Below are 24,088 nucleotides of genomic sequence, written 5' to 3'. Positions count from 1 at the left end.
CTCCTGGCATACTGGATGTTAGCGTCTTCTAGAGCTCGTTTAAGCGCGGGGATCGTCCATTTCTCTATGGGCGGGATTAAGCGAGATGCTGGAGAATGGGATGATGCTATAGAAGACCCGGAAGACCTGGGAAGGGAAGGCGTCCTGGTCGTTTTGCTTCTTGGGGTGCTGGCTGCCTCGCGGAATGGAGGACGGCCGCGAGGTGTAGAAGTAGGCGGTTTCTCTGTCGAGGGCCGGGTGGAGTTTGCTTTCGGTTTGGTTTTGTGCTTTCGGGTAGAGCTCGGATTTTTGTTTGGGCTCCGCTCCCTGCTCACGGATGATGCGGCTGAGAGGTTTTGCTCGCTTGAGGAGTCTTCGCCTGACGTTTCTGGGGCAGGGGTAACATTGGAGGTAAAGGAAGGTAATTTCCTGGACTCTGCCATGGTTTCCGCTGCGGATCGATGCGAAATCGGACGAGATGATTGAGGTGAGGAGCTTCTCTATATTTATATGTGTTCAGCTGACGCTGGTTGGATAATTAGTCTGATTAGCGATTATGTGCTTGGTGTGCGGTAATTTGCCAGGGCTACTCCCGAACTTTGTTTATTAAACATCATTAAGTGTTGATCTGATAGACTTAAATGATCAAACAGTCAACTCATCATCGGGCGTTAGCCGCTTGGTTGTCGCTTTAAAAAATCTACAAGTTAAATTTACCAATAAAATGCTCCAAAAATGTTTCTAAATTAACTTAATAAAGGAAAAAATATTTTTTTTAACTACTTTGCCATTAAAAAAAACAAAATGGAAACTATTTTAACGGCTGCAACAGTAATGGGATGTGACACAACAACTAAAAAATATCGGGGCTCACTAACTTGGATCGCTTCTGTCCATCATTTATTTGAACAACTCTATATCCATCACACTACTACTCACCTCAACTTATCATTGTATAAACTCATCTGTATATTTCTGTTTATAGTAATAACCATATGTATACCATGTTCACTGTACACACCCATCTGTAAACTACTTCATAATACAGATGTGTTCCTGCTATTATGCAACCACTGTATATCCTGCACTTGCTGCTATTGCACTTCTCTTTAGACAAAACTAGATTTTGTTGACTTGTGTAATGAAAATAAGTTAAACAACATGGTGCAGTGTGAACATTTACATTGAGTCATTTAGCAGATGCTTTTATCCAAAGCGACTTACAAAGAGTTCAGGGAGCAATAAGCGATATGTCATAAAAGAGCAATAATACAATAGGTGCTAATACAAAGATACTAGTTTCAACAAAAGCTCTTAACTTAAACAAAACACTGCGTCTCTTTCTAGACTCTTTCATCAACCGCTCAGGATTGGAAGCCTGGTGACAGGAGCTGGAGCAACGGGGGTGAGCTGGCATTTGACACTTTCCAAACTACTGGGGCAGTGCAACTGGCACTTAATGCAATGGGTGCTTGACTTTAGACAGCGCTACAGACTGCAAAGTATGTTTTATAGAAAAAATACCAGTTGTACATCTACATCTTCTCTCAGACAAAATTATGATTAAAGTAATTTAATCCTCATGTTGTGTTCAATTCAATTTTATTTATATAGCACTTTTCACAACGTGCATTGTTCCAAAGCAGCTTTACAGGAGAAAATAAGACAAAAACACAAGAAAGGGTAAAACACAGTTCATGGTGTTTATATAACAAGTTAAATGATTCTAGTAGATAATATCTAATGTCAGCATCTCCTGGTGGTTTATTTAGCATATTTTGCATTAAGTGAATGCTTGTGTCTTTAATCTAGATTTAAATTGGGCGAGTGTGTCTGATCCTGGAATAATATCATGAAGGTTATTCCAGAGTTTAGGTGCTACGTATGAGAAAGCTCGACCCACTTTGGTGGATTTAGTTATTCTAGGTGTTATCAAAAGAGTTTTGAGATCTTAGAGAGCGTGATGGGTTGTAGTGTGATAGAAGCTCTGTTAGGTAGGTAGGGGCTAAACCCTTTAAGGCTTTATAAGTGATTAAAAGAACTTTAAAGTCAATACGATACTTAATGTGTAGCCAGTGAAGGGTTGATAACATTGGGGTTATGTGATGGTATTTTCTGGACCTGGTTAGAACTCTGGCAGCTGTGTTCTGAACTAACTGTAGTTTGTTTATTGATGATGAAGGACAAACACTAAGTAGCGCATTACAGTGAAAGGAAATTACAAGACATCCAATGTTTTATATCTTTGATGCACTCTGCCAATTTGGATAGCTGGGAGGAATCATCTGGTTTTGATGAGATATATAGCTGAGTATCATCTGCATAGCAACAGAAGCTAATTCCATGTTTTCTAATAATGTTTCCAATGGGCAGCATATATGGACAATAGCAGGGGTCCTAGAACCGATCCCTGAGGTAATCCATAATTTACTTGAGTTAGATTTGATGATTTTGACCTGAACATTTTTTTACCCCAAAATGTTAAGTTAATGTTTTTGGATTGGACTGAACTGAACTTTGTTCAAAAATTTTATGACAACCTCTCACAAAATAATGTTTTTTTGTTGATTTTGGGTTTTTTTTCCCCCGCCTTGTTATTACACTTGAGGTGTTCCCGGGTCAAAATAAAATGCCTAACATAGAGAGCTAACAATTTACTCAATAAGCTATATTATCACCAAATATTGGATTCAATCTTTTTGTCAATATAGCATACTGAATGACTAGCTATCTTTGGTAGGCGGGTCATTTTGACCCGGGAACACCACAAGTGTGATTCTGGTACACAATTAATCAAACTGTCATTTTGTACACAATTAAAGCATTTCAAATGAAAACTCAGATTAAATTATGCTTTATTAACAAAGGAGGAGCGCATGCAAATCTTTACGCAGCTGCCAGCTATTAGCCATTACATCTCCCATCCTATCAAATCAAACCCTCTAAATAGTTAAAAATCGCCTTACCTCCTTCACCCTACATGTTTGTAGCATCCCTCCTCCACCATCTAAACCTCCTTCTACCCCTCCTTTGCCCAGCTCGGGCAAACACAGAGATCTGAGCCCTTGCCTCGGACAAGGGGGAAAGCATACCGACCCAGAGCCCTCTCCCTGGGCAGCACGCCAAATACGCATATACTTTCTCTGCTTAACTTACCTATCTCCTATTAAAATATTTGCTAAGGCAAACTTGTGAACTAGGCTTATGTTTAATCTGTTTAAAAAAGAAACCCAAAACCAGTCCTAAATGAAAGAAACAAGTTGACAAAAAGATTATATCTATAATATGGTATATCGAGTGATTTATAAGATCTCTGTGGTAGGCAGGATTTAACCTTTTCCTTTCTGGAGTTCTGTCTAGGAGTCATTGTCCATGTTAAAAAGACCAGTGTTCTTTATAAAAGTAGATATTTATAAAAGATACACATCTATACACAAAGGCAGAGTAAATGGAGCACACACTGTACATCCATACGCTGCATTAGTGAATGTCTTTGGATTATATTATATTCTTCTCCATCAGCCCGACTGCACATATCAATCAGTGATTGGAGGGAAAAGTTCACTAGCGTCCTGTGATGTAGCGCAGGATTGCGTTGGGCACGTCCATGCTTTCATCTTTCACGAGCACGATGTCATAAGAGTTTAAATACGACTGCTTTCTCTCATCCACCTGAGAAAACACAACAGCATATTCACTCTCATCCACTCTCTGGATTTACTGTGTTTTCTGTGTTCTTTAAAGATTTACCTTGTCATTTAGGTATCCGATCGTCAGGATGTTCTGCATGTCGGTGACTCCGTCGGCCATGTTGAGATCTCCGAGCGAGTCTCCGAGTAGGAGAACATTAGAGCGGCTGTGAAGCTCTTGAAAGTGTTGAGTGTTTAGCAGCGCTCCTTCACGTTTGTTATATATGTGAATCAGCTGGCCTTTAAACGCTCTCAACACACCCTGAACACATGATGAACATCAAACTGAACATGTCAATCACTTTCCATCTATCTCAAACACACGGGTAAATGATGGATGTATAACTCTCAAATAAATATGATGGCATTTAAAAAAAAAATATTTGGTTCATGTAGAGCTGAAGCAATGAAGTCAAGGGAGAGTTAATATTCTGAGATGATCTCGAGGATCTTCACATCAGATGTTTTGTTTAAGAAGGTTTATGGCATTATAAGGATTTCATAAATTGACGCCATCTGAAATCAAGTCATGATTATTTCAGAATGTGATGACGAAGATGACAAACACAGCTTCTGTTCACGAGTCTGTGAAATCTCTGTGTCATGTTATTAAACGCTTTTGAGATCATGAATAAATTATCCGAACAAATGTGTTTGTGACTTACAGACTCATCAAAGTCCATGTAGTTGGAGACGACTTTGACATTGGAATAGAAAACACCAGCCTGTCTGATCACCTCCTCTAACACATCACCAATCCCAGCCGAGAAAATCAACAGAGGAACACACGTCACATTCAGATGATGAAAAAACTCCTGGTATCCAGCCCTGACAACACACACAACATCAGTACTGCCGAAAAACACACACACACAGTGTAATGATTTTGTGTGTCGGTCAGATGACAGTAACAGAGTTGTTGTGTTACCTCAGCATGGCTTCAGATTCTCTGACAACATGAGCCAAATCATCTTTCTTGATCTTCTGCTGCACCAACAGATCATGAGCTTTAGTCCACCTGCGCACACACACACGAAAGACAAACTCCATCAGAAACAGTACAACATACAAACACAACAGAAATCATCACAGACAAACAATATACAGGGTGCTTCAAAGGAATAAGAGATGAAAACTTTGATTTCTGTGCCTCTCACCATTCCACCATGAGCGGTAACTTCTCCTCCGCTGAGCGTGTGCAGTCGATCTCAATGGGATAATATGTATTCAGAAGATTCTCAAGCTACACAAGACGCATTTCATCATCATCATCAGCTTATATTTGTCATGTCATGACAAGTCAAATGAATGTTTTGCTTTCATACCTCAGCTTTACACGCTTCACTGATCAGTCTGTCGTCTTCCAAAATATCTACAAAAACACATCTGATATTATACAACATGAAAAACATTTCATAGGCACATTTTCTGAAGGCGGTTGCGTCCTTCATATCATTGTAAATATCATTTATCATTACTCAGTTTCTGTGAATAATCAGTCTATGTAACCTATGTACTGTTTTAATAATTCACTAACACAATATAAAGCTTTATGGATTGAAGGGTTATAACGGGAGGTGAATTTGTTTTAATGGATACTATTATCGCTACACTGGTATTATATTGGTGTGATGTAATTCCTATGTGAATAATGCCCAAAACACACTCTAAAGGGGATTTGTAATGGTTTTATTGGAAACAATTAGAATTTCTGTAATGGTTTTTATGGTTTTCTTTCAGCAGGGTAACTAAACTTATACTGTGCTTCACACTATTGACAATATTGAGCTGAAATGTAATAGCAATGTCTGTCAAATAAATCACAATTAGATATTTTCCCCAAAAGGCACAGGCCTAACTGAGACACTATGTTAGTATAGAATATTTGATATTAGTGTTATATAATAGAGGCCTGCTTTCACAGACGAGCCTACGCTTTAGTCAGCACTGTGTCTTAGCCAAACTAAGATATTCAAGTCTTAAGAAAACACATGTCTGTTATTTACTGTGAAGACAGCTCAAACATTGATTTGAGTCTGGGACAAGTCTTGTCTGTCAAACAGGGCCATAAACTATATGATACATACTTTCTATAACACTATTTTATCTCTCTGTATTCAAGTATTTCTTTACATGTGAAGTCCATTATTCAAGTATAGTAGGAAAACAGGGTGTTTTATACAGTTACTCTATGATGTTCTCTTCTCGTTTATTGAGTACACTTGCCTTTCTAGGACTCTGCACTATTTGAAAGTCGACTTAAAAAGCTCGTAAATGTTTAGCTGTCCATCCGCACACTACTGATCTGTTGACAGGTGTTTTCATCACTGCAGTCAGCAGAAGAGAGAAATGAACACCCTCAGTAGTGTTCACTCAATAACAACAAACACTACAGCTTTGATGCTTATCATATGTGTTATGATGATGAATGTATTGACTCACTGTGACAGGTGGGACAGCGTTTTCCATTGTGAGCGAATCTGGTGAGAGTCATATCAAAATCTGAGATCACCTACGAAACACACAAACACAATGCTGTCATTCAAACTAAACGTGTGTGTGTGTGTGTGTGTACCTGTAGTGTACCTGTAGTGTACTGGATCCAGAGTTTCTCATGGAGGTTAAGATCTCTTGAACTCTCGCCGGCTCTCTCATACACACGTAACTCTTTAATAACTCTGCAATCTGATAAACATCAAAGTTAATATTTATAATGAAAACATACAGTACATTACAAACATCATCAGGTGTCTTCTTCCTTCAGTTTATGATGTTATGTTGAATGATTGACACTTTAATATTAAACACAAACACCATGACAGACGTTTCATAAAGAGAGAGAAAAGAGCTTGTGTTCTCAGAGAATAAGTCCCACCTTCTAAATAGAAGAGCCAATCGTCAATTGTTAAAGTCACGTTGTCTCTGCTTAAGCTCCGGTTTTCATAGAAACATGACGTGCACACATGTGTTAGCTGCTTGCGACCTCAGCAATCTAAAACATTGTTTTCATGATATTTAAGCCTCATAGAAAACATTCATGTGTCAGTACATCTCCAATCTAGACTATAGCCGGAGCTGCTATGTCCTCTGAATCACAGCCATATTACAGCTGGCTGATGAGAACACTGCAAACTGCGTGTCTGTATAAAAGGTTGTTTATTTATCATTTTAATATAGCTTTATGCAAGTAATCTTATGGATATAGTGTTTTATACTTAGATTTTAAATATATACACGTGTTACTGAAGTGGATTCTTCCTCTTGAACAGCATCAGACTGAGGAGGATGTTCATCATCTTGAAAGACCCCAGTGAGCACACAACAGCATTAGCAACAATGAATATTATCTTGTTTTAACTGTTGAACTGGACTGTTGCCTACATTATTTGAGCCTGTTTATTTAATTACTTGTTGACGGAGTGTTAAGGTGTTAGCATTTGTTGTGCCATTTAAGTACTGTGTTACTGTTACAGCTAGACATTATAGTTTTTCACTTAAAAGCACGAAGCTAGTTGATCGCTGTTTGATCCGTTGCCCATTCAAGTCGTTCAGGCTTTGTTTTGCTAATCGAGAAGGCGTGTTCATCTCTTTTCTATTGGCGCTCATCTCAACACATATCTAAACACTGTCTTCCTGTAGTACCACAATACATATCAATCCCTGTACACATCCCACATTGGGCCTCATTCATGAAACAAGAGCAGAGTGATTTTTTGAGGAAATCGTTGGTAACGTTGTTTTGACGTACATTTTCATATTCATATTCTCAAAATGTTAGTTGGTAAAAAGAAATCTACACTTGTTCAATACCATGTGTAACCAGAAGGTAAAACCGCACATACGTCTTTTATCATTTTTTACTTTAAAATGCAGAGCTGTACTACACAGCCGTCCAATCACAGAGGAGAAGAGGCGGGACAAACCATCATACAAAACAGCGAGAAGTTAATATGAACGGTTAATGCATTTTCAAATCAGATAATATTCTTTGAAAGAAGATACCAGTAACAAGTAGGCTAACTGTTGAGGATATTCTAAATCACAGCAGCCAACATCTCCAGAATAACGCTCAGTGCCTCCAAAGTGCTCTCCGGCGCCACCAGCTGGTCGTTCTCAGAAGAGCATCAGGTGTTATTCTAGCTGGCTAAAAAGGCTTTGATGGACACAGTTTAATAGATTCATATATTGGTAGACACATAGCTTATAAGTGTTTTATGCATTTATGCAATATACTGTAATGTAGCCAAACCAGAGAATGAAGTCCAGAGGTTTCCACGTTCCGAGATACATCATTTGCGTAGATGAAATTCGTAGGCGGGATTATGCTAATTGTGAATGAGCGTGCATTTTTACATTTATTCATTTGGCAGAAGCTTTTATCCAAAGCGACTTACAAGTAGTTTTCTACAGTGGCACATTACTGCAGAGCAATCAGGGGTAAGGTGTCTTGCTCAAGGACCCTTCAGTCATGACCTGCTGGCACTGAGATTAGAACCTTCTGATCACAAGCCCAACGCTCTGACCACCAGACCACAACTGACCCAGGGTCAGCTGTACATGCGCGCCTTGTTTACAAATGATTGGAAATCATTAACATACATTTTACTACAAAATCTGAGGTTTACGAAGTATATGTGTGTGTGTTTCTCTTCTGTGGGTTCGCAGGTGGACTTTTAATGAAGAGCTGAATAAAAGCTGGTTGATCTCTCCAGCACCAGCGATGTTCAGATTGTTAAACTTTATGATTTGGCTTTGCTCTTTTGTTTTGAATTTAATGTTTTACTTTATAATAAATCTATTTCCAATATACTCAAGTTCACGTGTGCCCTCCCCATTCATGTTACCCGTCTTTGAGCCGAGTAGTCGTAACATGTGGCAACTTGAACTTGTTAGTGTGCATATGTGTGTGTGTGTGACTTTAGAAACAGTGTCAGGATGTGTGTTCATACCTCTATGACCCTTGACCCTGCAGCATCAGCTGAACCGTCCGCACCGCCTCGTCCAGCAACACTCTAGTTTTGAATAGATGAACACACAAGTCAGACAGAAGTTATAATATACCTCATCTATCTGTTGCATTTGAGTGCTTGTTCAATAAGCCTATGTTCCAAACTACCTAAGGATTATTACATACTGTTACCTATATATATTTGAATACATGTCATATTTACTCATAGTAAAGTTCACTAGAAATGTCCACATGTTTTTGACGTGTACAGACTATATATCAAGTAGCCTACAGCGGTCTGTTGACCATCAACTCCATCCTAGCGAGCGCTTATAAGCAGTGACATTTAACGACTAAGAACCGTGACTCGAGACTAAAGGCAGTGGAGCTAATGTAGTTCACACCTCCTCTACAGCACCGCTGTCCTCCGAACTGAACCCTTGTGAAACATGTTCGGTTACTGTCACGCGTTTGGCGGACTCGAGAAGCTTGAAGTCTTTCCTCTTCTGACCGTCCATTGTCCAGCTTTCACTGACCCTTAGCTTGTGTTGCGCTGGAGACATAAGCGATCGAGTCCCCTCTCGAAATCAGTCCCTTTAGGACCCCGAGAGATTCCGTTGGCTGAACGAACGCTGTGTAGGTCCTCGTTTAGCGCCTGATTGCAATTCTTACAAAATGACATGAAGATTGATGTCAGATTTATGTCGAACTTTGCTCAAATGAGCGTGATCGTGTTTTACATTGAGCGCTTGCTATGCTAGTATGTAGATGAGGCTATAGGTAGTGAAATCACACAAATCTCGTTCTTACCGTTTTAGTTAGCTAATGTATCAACTAGCATAGCATAGAACTACCCCGTGTTCCCGTTCGCCTACTTCACTAGAGTGCGTACTTCAGAGTGCATGACAAAACAGATTGAACACATACTAACATGATCTTACTACCAATCTGTATTATCGTTTCATAGACTGCACACATTACACTGTGTGTTTACAAATGTCTTAAACAAACCCTTCACATCAATCTGTCTATATTAGACAGCAACCTGTCATTTCCAAATCACATCTCAAATGTCACAAAAACAGCCTTTTTCCACCTAAGAAATGTTGCCAAATGATGAAATATTCTGTGTGTTGCTGACGCAGAGAAGCTTATTCATGCATTTATGACCTCAAGACTTGACTACTGTAATGCACTACTTAGTGTTTGTCCTGCATCACCAATAAACAAACTACAGTTAGTTCAGAAAATACCATCACATAACCCCAATGTTATCAACCCTTCACTGGCTTCACATTAAGTATCGTATTGACTTTAAAGTTCTTTTAATCACTTATAAAGCCTTAAAGGGTTTAGCCCCTACCTACCTAACAGAGCTTCTATCACACTACAACCCATCACGCTCTCTAAGATCTCAAAACTCTTTTGATAACACCTAGAATAACTAAATCCACCAAAGTGGGTCGAGCTTTCTCATACGTAGCACCTAAACTCTGGAATAACCTTCATGATATTATTCCAGGATCAGACACACTCGCCCAATTTAAATCTAGATTAAAGACACAAGCATTCACTTCATGCTAAATATGATAAATAAACCACCAGGAGATGCTGACATTAGATATTATCTACTAGAATCATTTAACTTGTTATATAAACACCATGAACTGTGTTTTACCCTTTCTTGTGTTTTTCTTATTTTCTCTGTAAAGCTGCTTTGGAACAATGCACGTTGTGAAAAGTGCTACAGTATATAAATAAAATTGAATTGAATAATTATGTGATCAAAATATTTCAAGCATGTTGTTTATATATAAAATGAAATAAAAGAATGAATAGTTAATACATAAATACAGCGATTATTGGCATTTATTATTTGGACTGAAGCTATAGTTAAACAACATTTATACCAGAAGACAGAAGGATTCTAGGGAATTTTACTTATTTCAAAGTCACATTGTAAAACATGTATAGGCCTACCTCCAATAAAAAAAGATAGGATGGGATAGCAAACAAGATAGAATTGAAAGATTAAAGATGCCATTTAAGTTTACACTCAAATCTATATATTTTAGGCCACATTCTTCATTGTCTTTTATTCATTTCTTAAATCTTACTGTTTGAAACTGGATTAATTCAATTAACCTCGATATCCAGCTGCTTATCAATGCAATGACGATGACGTCACTGGCGATAATTAACGCAACAGTCTGCAGGTGTCGGCGGTGTTTCCTGCGCTAATAAAGCTGAGCGCGTTCACGCAGCGTGTCTGCTGTAACAGTAGAGGATCATTGAATCATGATGAACGCGCAGGCGGAGAAGAAAGAAGACGCGGTGCCGCGACTGCAGCTGTTTAATTGCGCGCACTCTGACTGCGGCGCGACCTTCACGCGCCAGTGGCGTCTGCGGGAGCACGAGAATACGCACACGGGCGCGGTGAGTCGCGTGCGTGCGCATGACAGTGACGGGACCGGTTGACCGTGAGTTCTGACCGGACTGTCTTCTTCTCTCCTCAGAAACCTCACAGGTGTCCGCTCGAAGAATGTGGGCGGAGTTTCTCGCGTCGCTCGCACCTGAGGAGACACGCGCTTCTGCACGACGGCGTCAAAATGTTCAGGTCCGCAAAGAATGTTGTTTTCAATTGATCCGTTTACGACTAAATGACGCAGTTCCATGTAGCGTCAGGGTTTAAAGACGTTCTGTCATGTGATCTACAGCTGCACTGCCGCCGACTGCACTCAGAGCTTCTTCACAGCTGATAAACTGAACAGACACGTGTGTTATAAACACGACACGCGCGACTACTTCAAGGTTCCTCTCTTAGAAGATTAACTCGTCACAGAAATATAATGACATGATGTTGATCTTACTCACCACAAGCCGTTTCTCTCTCAGTGCAACTTTCCACAGTGCGGGAAAACGTTCCGGAAGCGGCGCGCGCTGAAGCTTCACAAGGCGACGCACGGCGAGTCGAGCTTCAGGTGCGCGTGCACGGTACATTGTGTGTGTTGAGTTGTGTTGTGTTGTGTTGTCTCTGACTGTTGTGTGTCTCAGATGCTCGAAGGCTCGCTGTGGTGTGAGATTCGAGTCTCACGTGGCGCTCAAAGCTCACAAGAAGAGACACGCAGGTGAGAAACTCCTCCAGACACCACGTGCAGATTGAAATGTTGTTTACAGGTGATGTGTGGAGTTGAAATGAATCGTCCGGTCAGCAGCTCTGTTGTAAAGTGAGAGTTGAGTTGTGGTGATCTGTGGGTTTTAAATGTGTGTGTGTGTGTGCGCTCAGGTTATAGGTGTCCTCACGCTGACTGTGCCGTGAGCACACACACCTGGGGTAACCTGCTGAAACACAAGTCCACTCATCCAGGTGATGTGTTAAAGTGTGTGTGTGTGTTTGTGTTTGTGTTGTGCTCTTCATCTGAAGTGTTGTGTTTGTGTGCAGTGTCGTTGTCCTGTATGGTGTGTACGAAGGTGTTCAGGAAGAGGGACGCTTTGAGGAGACACAAACGCACTCATGCGCTACAGAAGCCGGTTCTGTTGTGTCCCAGTCAGGGCTGTCAGGCTTACTTCTCCACCACATTTAACCTGCAGCATCACATTCGGAAGGTTCATCTCCAGCTGATCTCGCACCGCTGTGCTTTCCCCAGCTGCAGCAAAGCCTTCGCCATGCGCGTGAGTGATGCACATGGCTGATGTTGTGTGCGCTTCTGATGGGTTGCGCTATTAACCGCTGGCTTGTGTGTGTGTGTGTTATCAGGAAAGTCTCGTCCGTCACATGGTACATCATGACCCTGAAATGGCCAAGTTCAAGGTGAGAGGCGTTCATTACACACGAGGCAGTAGCTGACGAGAGTCTTAATCCAGTGGATTCTCTTCATGACTAGTGGCTGATGGAGTGGGTTTAACTCTTCTGCCGTGCTTCTGTCTTTCAGCATCGACACACGCGCAGCAGCAAGGGTTGGCAGAAGCGTTTGGAGGGGCAGAACCGTCGTCCTCTGATTGAAGATGTGAGTCAGCTCTTCTCTTTACGCATGAACATCGGTCACAAGGTGAAACGTGAAGCCAATCTGAAGGGTCTCTTTAATGAGCGCAAGATTCCGCACCGCGTGGATCCTGAAGTGAACCTGCGAGATCTCTTCAGCGTCAAACCGCCTCAGACCAAACTGTCTGAAAGAAAATGAATTGAGCCCTAACAGCAGGTTTTCAACACATACTACTGTGGATAATTTGAGTTTCTGTATGATGAGAATGGCTGAAGAATATTTCCGTTATGTACAGTACATGAGTACAGCTTTTCTTTATAAAAGGGCTTTGTTTTTTGTTCACCTGCATTATGGCTGAATGCTAATAAACAGTTTTTTTTGTAGAGTTTCTCTTGGCTGTCTTTTAATGTTTGCCGGGGAGTTTTGAACTGACACAAGGAGTTTCTCAATCAAATGTTTCACACAGAATGTAGAAAGATTTTTGCCTTCTGGAAGAAAAGCTTGTTAAACCAAACCCTTGTGACATTGTGTAAATCTGAGGTGTTGTGCTGTAGATGCTGGTGAATATCAGAGTAGAAAGATGTCTTTATTCGGTTACTGTCCTCATTACTAAACTCTCTGAAAGAGGACGGACAGAAATAGAGATGTGACTGTGTACAGTAAATCAGGCTGAAGTATAAATGCACCACACGCAAAAACAACTACAATAATTAAAAGGGAAATAACTGCAAGTGAATGATTTGTTAGAATTCAAATGTTAAAGTGTTTGATTTTGAAGTATGTGTATAAAATGCGGTTATGGTTGTATGTTTTGTAGTTTGAACACATAACCCTTCACTTATAAAATGAAGGCTCTTAACAGCAAAACTATTTGAGTTTCCCAAAGAACCTTCTCTTTACAAGTGTTAAGGTAAACGGCCTTAAATATTTTTCACGTCGTGAAGTTCGTATGTTTGCATCTCAAAACAGAATGAACAGTCGTGTCAATCCTTTCTGAAAGTGAAACCAGTATATTATATAGATTCATTACAAAGTGAAATATTTCAAGCCTTTATTTCTTGAAATGTTGATTATGGCTCATTGTGTCAGAAATTAATATAGCATCAATGGATATTTATTGATTGCTTTCCTGTATCTCAGTGGTAAGAGCATTGCCTTAACAACGCAAGGTTGTGTGTTGTATCCCAGGGGATTGCACCTATGTGAGTCGCTTTGGATAAAAGCATCTGCTAAATGTAAATAGCGCCTTCAGGTCATCTGTTGGGTCTGGTGTCTCATCATAGATTCTCTGTGGGGTTCAGGTCAAGGCCGGTTTGCTGGCCAGTCAAGCGCAGTAACACTGGGGTCCTTGAAGCAGCTGTTGGTACCTTTGGCACTGTGGGCAGGTGTCGAGTCCTGCTGGAAAATGAAATCAGCATCTCCAAAACCTGTCAGCAGAAAGAAGCATGATGTGCTCTGAAATGTCCTGGTAGATGGCTGCGCTGACTGTGGACTTCAGAAAACACAGTCATAATAATCAACATTTCAAGAAATAAAGGCTTGAAATATTTCACACTGTGTGTAATGAATCTATAATACAGGTGCTGGTCATATAATTAGAATATCATCAAAATGTTTTCACTAACTCCATTCAAAATGTGAAACTTGTATATTACACATTACACACAGACTGATATATTTCAAATGTTTATTTCTTTTAATTTTGATTATTATAACTGACAACCAAGGAAAATCCCAAATTTAGCATCTCAGAAAATTAGAATATTGCTTAAGACCAATACAAAGAAAGGATTTTTAGAAATCTTGGCCAACTGAAAAGTATGAGCATCAATACATTTGAGTTTGAATTTGGAGTTGAAGTATGGTTTGATAAATGTATTTAACCAGGGAAAGTAAACCCATGCTGAGATTGAAGTGTCCTGTTTAAAGACAGAGAACACACATCATTCAACAAAACACGCTTTGGAGAATCCAGTTATTAATTATGTGCGATTTTCTTCTCTGAACAGTGAAGTCAGTATTCAAGCAGGATTGATCGATTCAAGTATAGCTGTCTAACCTGCTGTTTATTACAGATTTGATTGTGATTGAAATTAGACAGACCGCTTCTGTTATTTACAATTATTCATTTGGCAGACGCTTTGTCCAAAGCAACTTACATGTAGGAGAGCATATAAACATTACGGGGAGGAGGAGGAAGTTCAATAGTCCTTTGCTAACAAACAGCTACTAGACCAGTTCAAGCAAACACAGCAATCTTTCAAGAAGAAAGGTTTATTGTGGAACAATGAAATAAAACTTTTACAGCCGGTTGCACAGACAAGGCATAGTTAAATGAGTAGGTCATACAAACACATTCCTGGTGTACATCTTGACACAAAACAATGGCACAGATATATATTTAAGGGCATGTTAATGTCAGTTAAGACATTCATTTCACACTTCAGTCTTGTCTTTGAAACGTGATGATATCATGTGCAATACATGTGATGACTGGTGTTTTGAACAGATGTGTTTCAGATCTCCTCCAGAGAGACGGCCGGCACCAGACCTTTCCTCTTACCGCTGCTCAGCTTCAGAAAGCCATCAGTGTCTTCACTCTTCCCCACACAAATCTGTGAAACATAACAGAAGGAAACAATCGATCAGGTGGATCACATCTCCAGACGTGACCTAATAGCAAATGTGACAACAATAATAAAGGCAGCAGGTCTCCTGTATGTACAGGAAAAGTTCACTGAATATCATTTGTATAGTGTGCGGGAGTGGATCGAGCCAGAAGGCAAAAAGAACAGGACTGAGAGGTGCTCATGAACATATCACTCATTCATTAGAAGGACAGACATGTTATGATGTATGACGTCTGCCCATAGCTCAATACAATAAGATGTTATGAGGTCATTAAACAGACACTGCTAGATTCAGAAGACAGCTCTATAGACATTCAATGACGTTACCTGTGCCTCTTTAACAGTCATGTGACCAAGATCTCTGTTGCCATGGACACCTTGTGTTACCTTCCAGACCCTCTCACCTGGACGCACTCGCTGCACAAAATTAGCTGGAAAGAAGCCCACCCTTTCCCCACATTTACCCTACACACACACACATGTCTAGTTTATTATCTCCGTAGGAACAGTCCATAGACGTTACAATTTTTATATAGTAAAAACTGTATATTTTATTCCTCTAAACCTAAAGATCATAGAAAACTTTTTTTTCCCCATGGGGGCCTCAGTATTGTTCCCCACAGTGACACGAGTCCTAATGAGCTGGTGTGCATTCAGGTGCAGGTCCCCACCAGTATTTAAAGACAAGACCTACACACACAGATGAATCCTCACCTTCCACCATTCTTCACTAGAATCATCTATCACCTGAACTCTGTCACCAGGACTGCAGAGAGAGAGAGAGAGAGAGTGAATGTATTACTGTCTATAACACAAGATAGACCCGGCCCGCACTCACTGTAGTTCCAGGTCCTTTTGCTCTTGAGGTATGAACTTGTACAGCACCACATAAGTGTGAAGAGAGGGAACTTTAGGAACCTGAAGAGAAAACATTCAAACACTGCATCAAAATGTAATAAAATCATTCAGAAGTCCTTTAAAAATGATGCATAACAACACTTTACCTGTAACATCTCATCCACTTCATGTTTGTCATTTTCAGACTCAGAGAAATCTGTCAATGAAAGAGAAATCTAAAACAGTTTAAGGCGCCACGAAACCCCTAACAACATTTATTTCAATGTTAACAGAGTTGGTTGTGTTGCAGTTCATAGAAAGCAATGGGAGTTATTACAGTAGAGAAAACAAGTTCACTTTTTGCCTTCCGGCTTTAAAATCCTCATCTGGCCAAAGTCAACAGATGTGACGGGGCGAAGTACCATAGTACATTGAAGACGACTCTGTGTCTCATAATTATTCATGAGACTGTGTTTTCTGATGGATAAATGAAGAAGAAACTTACCAGGAGTTACTCCAATAATTATATTATATGAAAACACAATATGTGGTTTATATGGAAGCCCTTCTCTGCTGAAAGTGATAAATACATGACGGTTATTGAAATAGTGGCCATTGGAGGGCCGGAGCTCATGTGGACCGGTACAGCTCAATGTGTCACTTTCAGAACTCAAACAGACGGAGAGGATTTCCAACACTGACAGGAGGCCGGACCGCTCACGAGTTTAACCCCGCTCGTCATAGATGCGAGTGATGCCGGAACAGCGGCAGACTGTGTTTTACTCAGGAAAGTGGACTTCTGGACTCGCTCATGAAGGCAGTCTGTGTCAGTAATGTGGAGGACTTTTCCATCTCTTCAAATGCATTAACTTCTGTAAAACTGATGTGACCTGAAAGTATGATCGGTGTAATGACCATAAAACAGGTAATGACTCATACTGTATATTTTAATCACTCTCTCTCTTGTGCCTCACTCTTCTTCTCTCAATTCTTATTTATATAGCGTCTTTCACAATTTGCATTGTTCCAAAGCAGCTTTACAGGGGAAAATAAGAAAAACACAAGAAAGGGTAAAACACACTACATGGTGTGTTATATAATAAATCCAATTATTCTAGGAAATAATATCTAATGTCAGCATCTCCCGGTGGTTTATTTAGCATATTTTGCATTAAGTGAATGCTTGGCTGTAAAGATGTGTCTTTAATCTAGATTTAAATTGGGCGAGTGTGTCTGATCCTGGAATAATATCAGGAAGGTTATTCCAGAGTTTAGGTGCTACGTATGAGAAAGCTCGACCCACTTTGGTGGATTTAGTTATTCTAGGTGTTATCAAAAGAGTTTTGAGATCTTAGAGAGCGTGATGGCTCGTAGTGTGATAGAAGCTCTGTTAGGTAGGTAGGGGCGAAACCCTTTAAGGCTTTAAGGCCTTACAAAACACTGGATAATACATCACACACAACACAGACATTCATAACAGAGACTCTCACATACCCTGTGACCTCACAACACATAATCCACTGTTGTTTAATGAAGGTGAACTCAAATTCTCTCTTCTGTTTCAGTTGCAGTGAGGTAGACTGTAGCAGAAAGGGGGGTTTCATGACCCTTTAATGTGCTCCTGTTCTGCTTCTCAATGTTCTTATAAGGAATCTGATGGCGTAGAAATCTTTTGTACAACAGACTGCATGTTTTGCCCTTATTGAGCGTTCACATGAAACTGATTTATGTGCTCAGAGAAAACCCGAGCATGAGCGCAAGACATGTGACGTCAGAGAGCTGTAATGCACATTTATTTCTCTGTAAGCTTTACATTATTGCTGGGATGTTTCTTGGTGATACAGTGAGTATGCAGTTTTGTTGACATCTCGTTCAGTGCTTCCAGATCTCTCTCTCTCTCCAGCAAATACAGATTAGACTTGAATCAGAGTGTTATAGTGAAGTCATTGTAAAGATGATGTTTCTGACCTTTCTCTGTGTGTTCAGGCACATCTTCTCTGTCAGCAGATAAACATTCATTCATTTGCTGCTCGTCCTCTTCATCCTCGCAAACAAAATACAAATTTCCTTCAACAATACTGAATTATGTATTAGGTTTGGTAACATCTTGGAAGGTTTCAGACACACACATCTACTGTATGCTTTATACACACCAGGCTTTGTGTGGGAGACTCGCAGAAACTAGATCGAGCCAGAGAGGATCCAAAGCGTAGTGTAGTGTACACAGGGTCCACCTGAGCCGCTGTCATCACAAATGATACAAAACACTGGATAATACATCACACACAACACTGACGTTCATAACAGAGACTCTCACATACCCTGTGACCTCACAACACATAATCCACTGTTGTTTAATGAAGGTGAACTCAAATTCCTCTTGAACATCCCAGACTCATCAAAAGAAACAAGAGCATAACATCAGAATCAAAGAGATGAATAGGTCACTTAAATATCCAGAAGAAGATTATTAGAATAAAAATGCACAGCTCAACATACATATGAGCAGGATGAGTAAATGTCATTATACGTGAACGTTGTTTCAGCTATACATTTCTTAAAGAGTAGTGAGATCTGACAATAGTAGAGACAAATCAAACATACTTTGCCTTGACACGCTTGCTGTGAGAGTTCAGAAACACACCAGAGATGAGCTCCCATCTTACATGTCTTACAGTGCAGTCCCTGTTTAGAATTGCCTAAAGAACAAGGACATCACTCATCATTATTAGCTCTGTGCTAGATTTACACCACACACCTGACATAAGAAAAATAAATCATGTCAACACTCCAAGATAACACATTGAACTGATTGAGTTCCACATACTAAGACGTTGGTCTTACAGCAAACAAATGTTCAACCTGAAAGACATTATGATTCAAATACATCTCGCACTGGCCAATGTCACTCAACACATCCAATCATCATCAAGTCTGAGTCTGTCAACAGAACCAACGCAGTTCAGCTGTTAGTGACTGTGTGTTGAGCACATCCGGGCCAAACCTCTATCACGAGGAGCTTGTGGTTCTCCAGCTTGAGAACTGGTTCACTGCATTGCAGTGTTGATGGGATCTGTGGTCTGCAGTGAAACTGGAGCGAGTAAAAGAGCTCTCTGTGGTTCCCAGCAAACACTCTCCAGTGGCAGGAAGAGAACATCATGTGCTGGTAGTGGAGAAACTGGTGTCGCTGAATGATCGGCTTGTATTGTTGCACTTGCACTGGAATTATGCAAGAAGGCTTCAGGAGGAGATTTCCTCTTTATAGGCCTTTTTCACGAACGCTAGGGAGCATATCTGGTTCAGAGTTAGTTGTGTAAATCTATTTCTGGCAGTACATGCACAAGTGCTATAGCAAAGAGAGACTGGACAGTTGTAACCCAATCAATGAAAATGCAGACACATTCTAAAGCACAATTTTAAGACAGCAGTATTTCTTACCGATATGTTTTTGCCACGCATATAAAAATAGCTGTATTTTCTTTGGATTAAGTGTAAATTGTACTCTATTGGTACTAATAAACAGTGGCAGATACTATTTGGACCTCAGTTTTGTTGTGTGTAACAGAGTGTAAATCATTATATAAAACAAACGATGAAAATTATGGTAACTTATTGAGATAATAAAGTCCTACACTACGCCTAAACTTTATGAATAAATTATATATTTATATTTTTTTAAATGCCTTAATGATCTGATATGTAATGGTAAAAGGTAAAAAAGCGATTTCACCCCAGGTCTCCAGCATCAGAGCTATACTTTGCTCCTTACACCCTGGGGTTGCTGATCAAAATGGCGTCGTTCTTACCCTTTCTCTATTCCAAACAGATACGGGTGGGCAAAGTTAGTGCAAAGAGGTTCAACCAACAAGGCGGTTGAACTGGTAAACAGTAATAAGATCAGTTCTGTTTCATCAGTTATCAGATAATCAGATACCGAACGGATCATCCAAAAAGCAGAACTTCAAAGAATGTTTCATAGAAGTTCAAGTTTTACAACAGTATGAGATGTGTGCATGGAATCTAAATCAGTGTATAACACAGAGCAGCTTTCTGATGATAAAGTCATTGAAGAGAATATTAGGTCATATCAGTGATTGTTACAGATTAGATCGTATCAGTTTATCTTTGAACAGGTGTAACAGCAGTAAACAAAGACTCAACAAAACACTGCTCCAGCTTCTCTTCATCGATTCTGCTCAAAGCAGCTCAACAGGGGGCGGGGTTTATGCAAATCAAGGGGTTTGTGATGTCACTAACCTAGGAAGAAGGTTGTAGTCCTTTTTTCTTGTTTTCCAGGAAAAATGTCTAGAAATTCTTGAATCAAGATGCATTTTCTTGATGAGCAAAATTACCTATAATAATATGAAATTTCAGTGAAATAAAGATAATCTTTTTCTTAGTCAATCATTTCAAGATTATTTTTCTTACCCCATTGGAAGGTTGTTTTGCTTGTTTTACGCACAAATTCACTGAAATTGTATCTTTTTTACTAAAAGCAAGAGTAATTTTCTTAGGTCAGTTAGCTCACCAAGAAACTGATTTTTGATTTAAGAATCTTTAGACTTTTTTACAGGAAAACAAGAAAAAAAGACTTATTAAGAAAGTCATTTTTTGCAGTGTTAAAAGTGTTTTCTGTGAAAGAGAATATCTCCATTTGCAGGGAACTTTGAGCGGAGTAAGATCTCAAAGACATCATGAAGCGTACACCTCCAACTCTCTGCTTACCTACAATAATGTTCTTGCACAGATGGCAGCTGGTTGGTCGCCGAAACACGTGCTCCAGGAAGAAGTGTTTGAGTGGTGGGCGTGTCTGTGTGGCAGAGGGGGCGGGGTTGGAGCTGATGCTGATGGGAGGCGTGGCTGCGCTGTCTGATGATAGATGAGCATCATTCTGAGATCGCTGGAAGAAGTTCTCCACACTTTTACTCCTCATGAATGTGAGCGAACGCTTGAGACGCAGAAGCTAGCGGATTACAAACCACAAACAAACACTTCGGGTTGTGCACTGCAGTATGTAGGCCTACAGTACACTGCAGCAATGATCACTGCAATCAAATGTTGAATTGATATACCATTATATACCTTAGAGGTCTACTGCATGCAGTGAGATTGTGGATGCATACGTATCTGGAATGTTCCAGAACAAGAAAACGAGTGGACGTAATAATATGACTGAAGCTTTTATGTTTTGAGAGTAGGCCTACATTTTTATGAGGAATATTAACTGTCCGTCATTCAAATGTTTTAGTTTTAGTATTTTTCTCAATGGAAACGACACAAACAACGAACTAAAAGAAACACCAATAATGAATGTAAATAATATCTAACGTAAAAAAACGATAGTTTCTGTGACAGATGCAGACACACGTGTGAATGTTTTAATAATAGCCTAATGGAGAATCAGGACACATATTTTGAATCGCCTACATTTAGACTATTTTTAATGCAAAGGATGAATTTAAAATGAAACTTTAAAAAACATGACATAAAGCATCGTGGTTTTCATTTTCTCAGGTCACTGAAGCCTATTTCTGTATTTACTGAGGATGACAGTTATGAATGCTGTTAGCAGTCAAATATCAATAAAGTGAAAAAATAATAATGATTTGTCATATGAACAGCACGCGCGCGCGTGTCGTACCTTCTGCGCGGTCCCGCTGGAGTCTGCGGCGCGCTCGTGGATCCGCAGCTCGCTGATATCGTTACTGATATTCATCCGCGATCCAGTGAAACGCTTCAATAAAGTGAAAGAGACAGATGTCTGTCTTTCTCCTCAGATCCGTGTGTCAGTCAGTATATGCGCTGTACAGTGACACACACTCTATACATAGTGATGTGATCCAGTTTACTCAGACCACTCCTCCTGAACACATGCCCTGAATCTGACAAACTAGATCAGATGCCTTAATGTCCTCCACTAAACTACGTTCTGTCCTTTTTTCTCCTTTAGTTAAGCATTTAATGTATAGCCCTTGTCCAAAGGTGTTGCGCTGTGGGCTTTATTTAGTTTACCTCACCAGGTGTATCTAGGAAGGTATAAATATAATTATAGGCTATAGGCTGATGGTGCAAGTTATTCAATATATTGACAAAGTCACAACGCTCGTGATGGATTCACTTGTTATTTGTGACAAAAACGCTTGTAGATTTGAAGATTGTGATAGAGTTTAAAGGGGTGATTCACCAGAAATAGTTTTTTTTCTTTGCCTTGTCGGGTGTCGGAACAAAAGATGTATTTGATAGTAGCGAATGCTCACCCAGACCTGCCTGAAACGGCTCGTGTAACCACAGCCCGGTGAATCTACGTCAGTTCGTGACATGATTTGACTAATCAAATGAGTCAAATCAGGATCTTGTAAAACTCATTGTACAGTCGCGGGCGCAGCCATGTCGCGGCGACAATGTGTGTTTCGTTGTGAAAAGAAATCCTGTTTGTTTGCCCTTCCAAGGGACGATACAACACAAATCGAATGGTTACATTTTATTTTCAACACCAGAGAAGTACAATACAAATGTTCAGGTTTGTGCAAAGCATTTCACCAACGATTGCTTCACGAATCTGTGAGAGATCAAGACCGGCTGTGCACGGAAGCTTTTGTTATTAATGTGGGGCAATTCCAACAGTTAAAACTCTGCAAGGACTGTCTGGCGCTTCAGATTCACAGCCTGCAAGAATATTTTCATTGTAAAAGACTTTGTTACGCACTAACGCGAGTTGAGTTGAACAACACCACAATGGTGTTGTTTCTTTGTGTGATGTGCAAATGCAGACACGCACGCAACATGGAAAAAAAGACAAAATAAGTCCTAATAATCAGTAATTCTGTTCAACTAGTGGCAACACGTGTGGTGTAGTCTTTGAGGAGTCGCGACAAGACATGGCGCAACTCTGGTTGATCAAGAAGGGTATTCGACCAATCACTGCGCACTGGTGAACTGGCCAATCATAGCACAACTCGCTTTTCAGAGAGTTTTGCTTTGTGAAATATCAGCGTTTCAGAGAGGCGGGGCAAAGAGGAGATACAAACATGCACGGTGTGTGGAAAATACAGTGTTTTTAAACCTTAAATCGTGTTTACACATTACATTACATCTAAAGCAAACAAAAATAATATTTGTTTTAGCCGCGTCAAATGACCCCTTTAAAAGTGATTTAGACTAATTTGTTGCCATCTACTGCAGAACATGTGATCGTTTAATGTAAAGAAAAGCACACACGATGATGACCCGAGAGAGAGATCAAGCTGACCGACCCCACAGAATCATCATCTCTTGTGGTGGTTTCCGGGCGACTCGATGATACTTTTCACAATAAAATCATTGTTTTAGGATGAGCTGTTTTTATTAATGATACACGCTAGCAGCGCCATCATGACGTCATTGTTTCTGATCATCTCCCTTTCATTTCATTAATACACAAGCCCTGCGTCCCGATCCGCATGTATACTGTCTACTGTCCTAATAGTGTGCGGAAGTAGAATAAGTGTGGCACAAATCGTAGTATGTTGAAAACAGTAGTCAGGTCCGTAGCCAGCCAGTTGAAGGGGGTTTCTTTTTTTCAAAAAGTGGACCTTTTTGCAGTTCTTCCCAAGTCCTTTTGTATTTAATTATGAGGTTCAAATACTTCATTTTGGTGACCTTTAATGCACTAACTTGCTGGATTAGCTTGTCTGCTGGTATCTTAACCAGCACGCTTTTTGATGCACCTAAAATATTTATTGCATTGTTGTCAAATTGCTTCCTCGTGTAACACTTTTGTCAGTCCATACACAGTTCATAAGTTTAAAGATCACACTAACAACAGAATAGATTTAATGAACTTTACTGAAATGCTTTGAAAAGTGTAACTCTCTCTCTGTCTGCACGCACATACACGCACGCACATACACGCACGCGCGCACACGCCCAGCAACAATAATCATTTTAATTTGAAACAGCACCGCAGAAATTTGTCACAAACATCGATGACAATAATCACATGAAAAAAAACGAGTTAAATTCTGGACCTGTGGCAGTGAGGGG

The 24,088-nt window shown here is 40.0% G+C and overlaps 3 protein-coding genes and 1 long non-coding RNA gene across 8 annotated transcripts; 2 read left to right on the top strand and 2 right to left on the bottom strand.

Moving 5' to 3' along the window:
- Positions 1-263: 263 nt before the first annotated feature.
- LOC306910577 lies at positions 264-5,649 on the top strand. Its single transcript, XR_013788176.1, has 3 exons — positions 264-466; positions 1,327-1,384; positions 4,336-5,649. It is a non-coding gene; the product is annotated as an uncharacterized lncRNA (long non-coding RNA).
- LOC306910576 (7-methylguanosine phosphate-specific 5'-nucleotidase-like) lies at positions 1,567-10,754 on the bottom strand. Of its 4 annotated transcripts, none has more exons than XM_079485199.1 (11): positions 10,597-10,754; positions 9,021-9,283; positions 8,618-8,680; positions 6,244-6,353; positions 6,111-6,148; positions 4,994-5,040; positions 4,826-4,911; positions 4,597-4,686; positions 4,334-4,496; positions 3,730-3,930; positions 1,567-3,651 (listed from the first exon to the last, which is right to left on the bottom strand). In XM_079485199.1, exons 2-11 carry the CDS (start codon positions 9,177-9,179, stop codon positions 3,544-3,546), a joined length of 1,065 nt encoding a protein of 354 aa, XP_079341325.1. In that variant the 5' UTR covers positions 9,180-9,283; positions 10,597-10,754; the 3' UTR covers positions 1,567-3,543. The 4 variants fall into 4 exon arrangements, with proteins under 4 accessions (XP_079341325.1, XP_079341323.1, XP_079341324.1 ...); XM_079485197.1 differs by having other exon boundaries at positions 6,111-6,180; positions 6,255-6,353; positions 10,597-10,684; XM_079485198.1 differs by lacking the exon at positions 10,597-10,754 and adding an exon at positions 9,427-9,545 and having other exon boundaries at positions 6,111-6,180; positions 6,255-6,353.
- A 54-nt stretch (positions 10,755-10,808) lies between these two features.
- 42sp43 (P43 5S RNA-binding protein) lies at positions 10,809-13,535 on the top strand. 2 transcript variants are annotated; one of them, XM_079485196.1, is made up of 9 exons: positions 10,809-11,052; positions 11,133-11,233; positions 11,334-11,427; positions 11,512-11,597; positions 11,671-11,744; positions 11,903-11,983; positions 12,059-12,288; positions 12,374-12,427; positions 12,549-13,535. In XM_079485196.1, the coding sequence occupies exons 1-9, from the start codon at positions 10,915-10,917 to the stop codon at positions 12,795-12,797; spliced, it is 1,107 nt and encodes a 368-aa protein (XP_079341322.1). In that variant the 5' UTR covers positions 10,809-10,914; the 3' UTR covers positions 12,798-13,535. The 2 variants fall into 2 exon arrangements, with proteins under 2 accessions (XP_079341322.1, XP_079341321.1); XM_079485195.1 differs by having other exon boundaries at positions 10,856-11,052; positions 11,903-12,288; positions 12,549-13,004.
- A 1,580-nt stretch (positions 13,536-15,115) lies between these two features.
- Positions 15,116-21,834, bottom strand: LOC306910825 (SH3 and cysteine-rich domain-containing protein 2-like; the record flags this gene model as incomplete). The annotated part of the gene is made up of 11 exons (XM_079485676.1): positions 21,708-21,834; positions 20,792-21,029; positions 18,671-18,765; positions 18,388-18,460; positions 18,220-18,308; positions 18,035-18,110; positions 16,234-16,283; positions 16,068-16,147; positions 15,944-15,995; positions 15,557-15,694; positions 15,116-15,214 (listed from the first exon to the last, which is right to left on the bottom strand). The coding sequence occupies exons 1-11, from the start codon at positions 21,780-21,782 to the stop codon at positions 15,116-15,118; spliced, it is 1,065 nt and encodes a 354-aa protein (XP_079341802.1). The 5' UTR covers positions 21,783-21,834.
- Positions 21,835-24,088: the final 2,254 nt, after the last annotated feature.

This window comes from Barbatula barbatula (genome assembly GCF_947034865.1).
Source record: "Barbatula barbatula genome assembly, chromosome: 21".
In the NCBI taxonomy this organism is placed as follows: domain Eukaryota; kingdom Metazoa; phylum Chordata; class Actinopteri; order Cypriniformes; family Nemacheilidae; genus Barbatula; species Barbatula barbatula.
This window is presented reverse-complemented; position numbering and strand designations above follow the sequence as displayed.

Bases quoted from the DNA above. Each gene is read 5' to 3' on its own strand.
- LOC306910576 (XM_079485197.1), bottom strand. From the start codon at position 9,179: ATGTCTCCAGCGCAACACAAGCTAAGGGTCAGTGAAAGCTGGACAATG. The intron at 6,181-6,254 runs GTACACTACAGG...TGTGTTTCGTAG, and splicing joins CTGGATCCAGTACACTACAG to GTGATCTCAGATTTTGATAT. The intron at 4,687-4,825 runs GTGAGAGGCACA...GTGTGTGCGCAG, and splicing joins TTACCGCTCATGGTGGAATG to GTGGACTAAAGCTCATGATC.
- 42sp43 (XM_079485195.1), top strand. From the start codon at position 10,915: ATGATGAACGCGCAGGCGGAGAAGAAAGAAGACGCGGTGCCGCGACTG. The intron at 11,053-11,132 runs GTGAGTCGCGTG...TTCTCTCCTCAG, and splicing joins AGAATACGCACACGGGCGCG to AAACCTCACAGGTGTCCGCT. The intron at 12,289-12,373 runs GTGAGTGATGCA...GTGTGTTATCAG, and splicing joins GCAAAGCCTTCGCCATGCGC to GAAAGTCTCGTCCGTCACAT.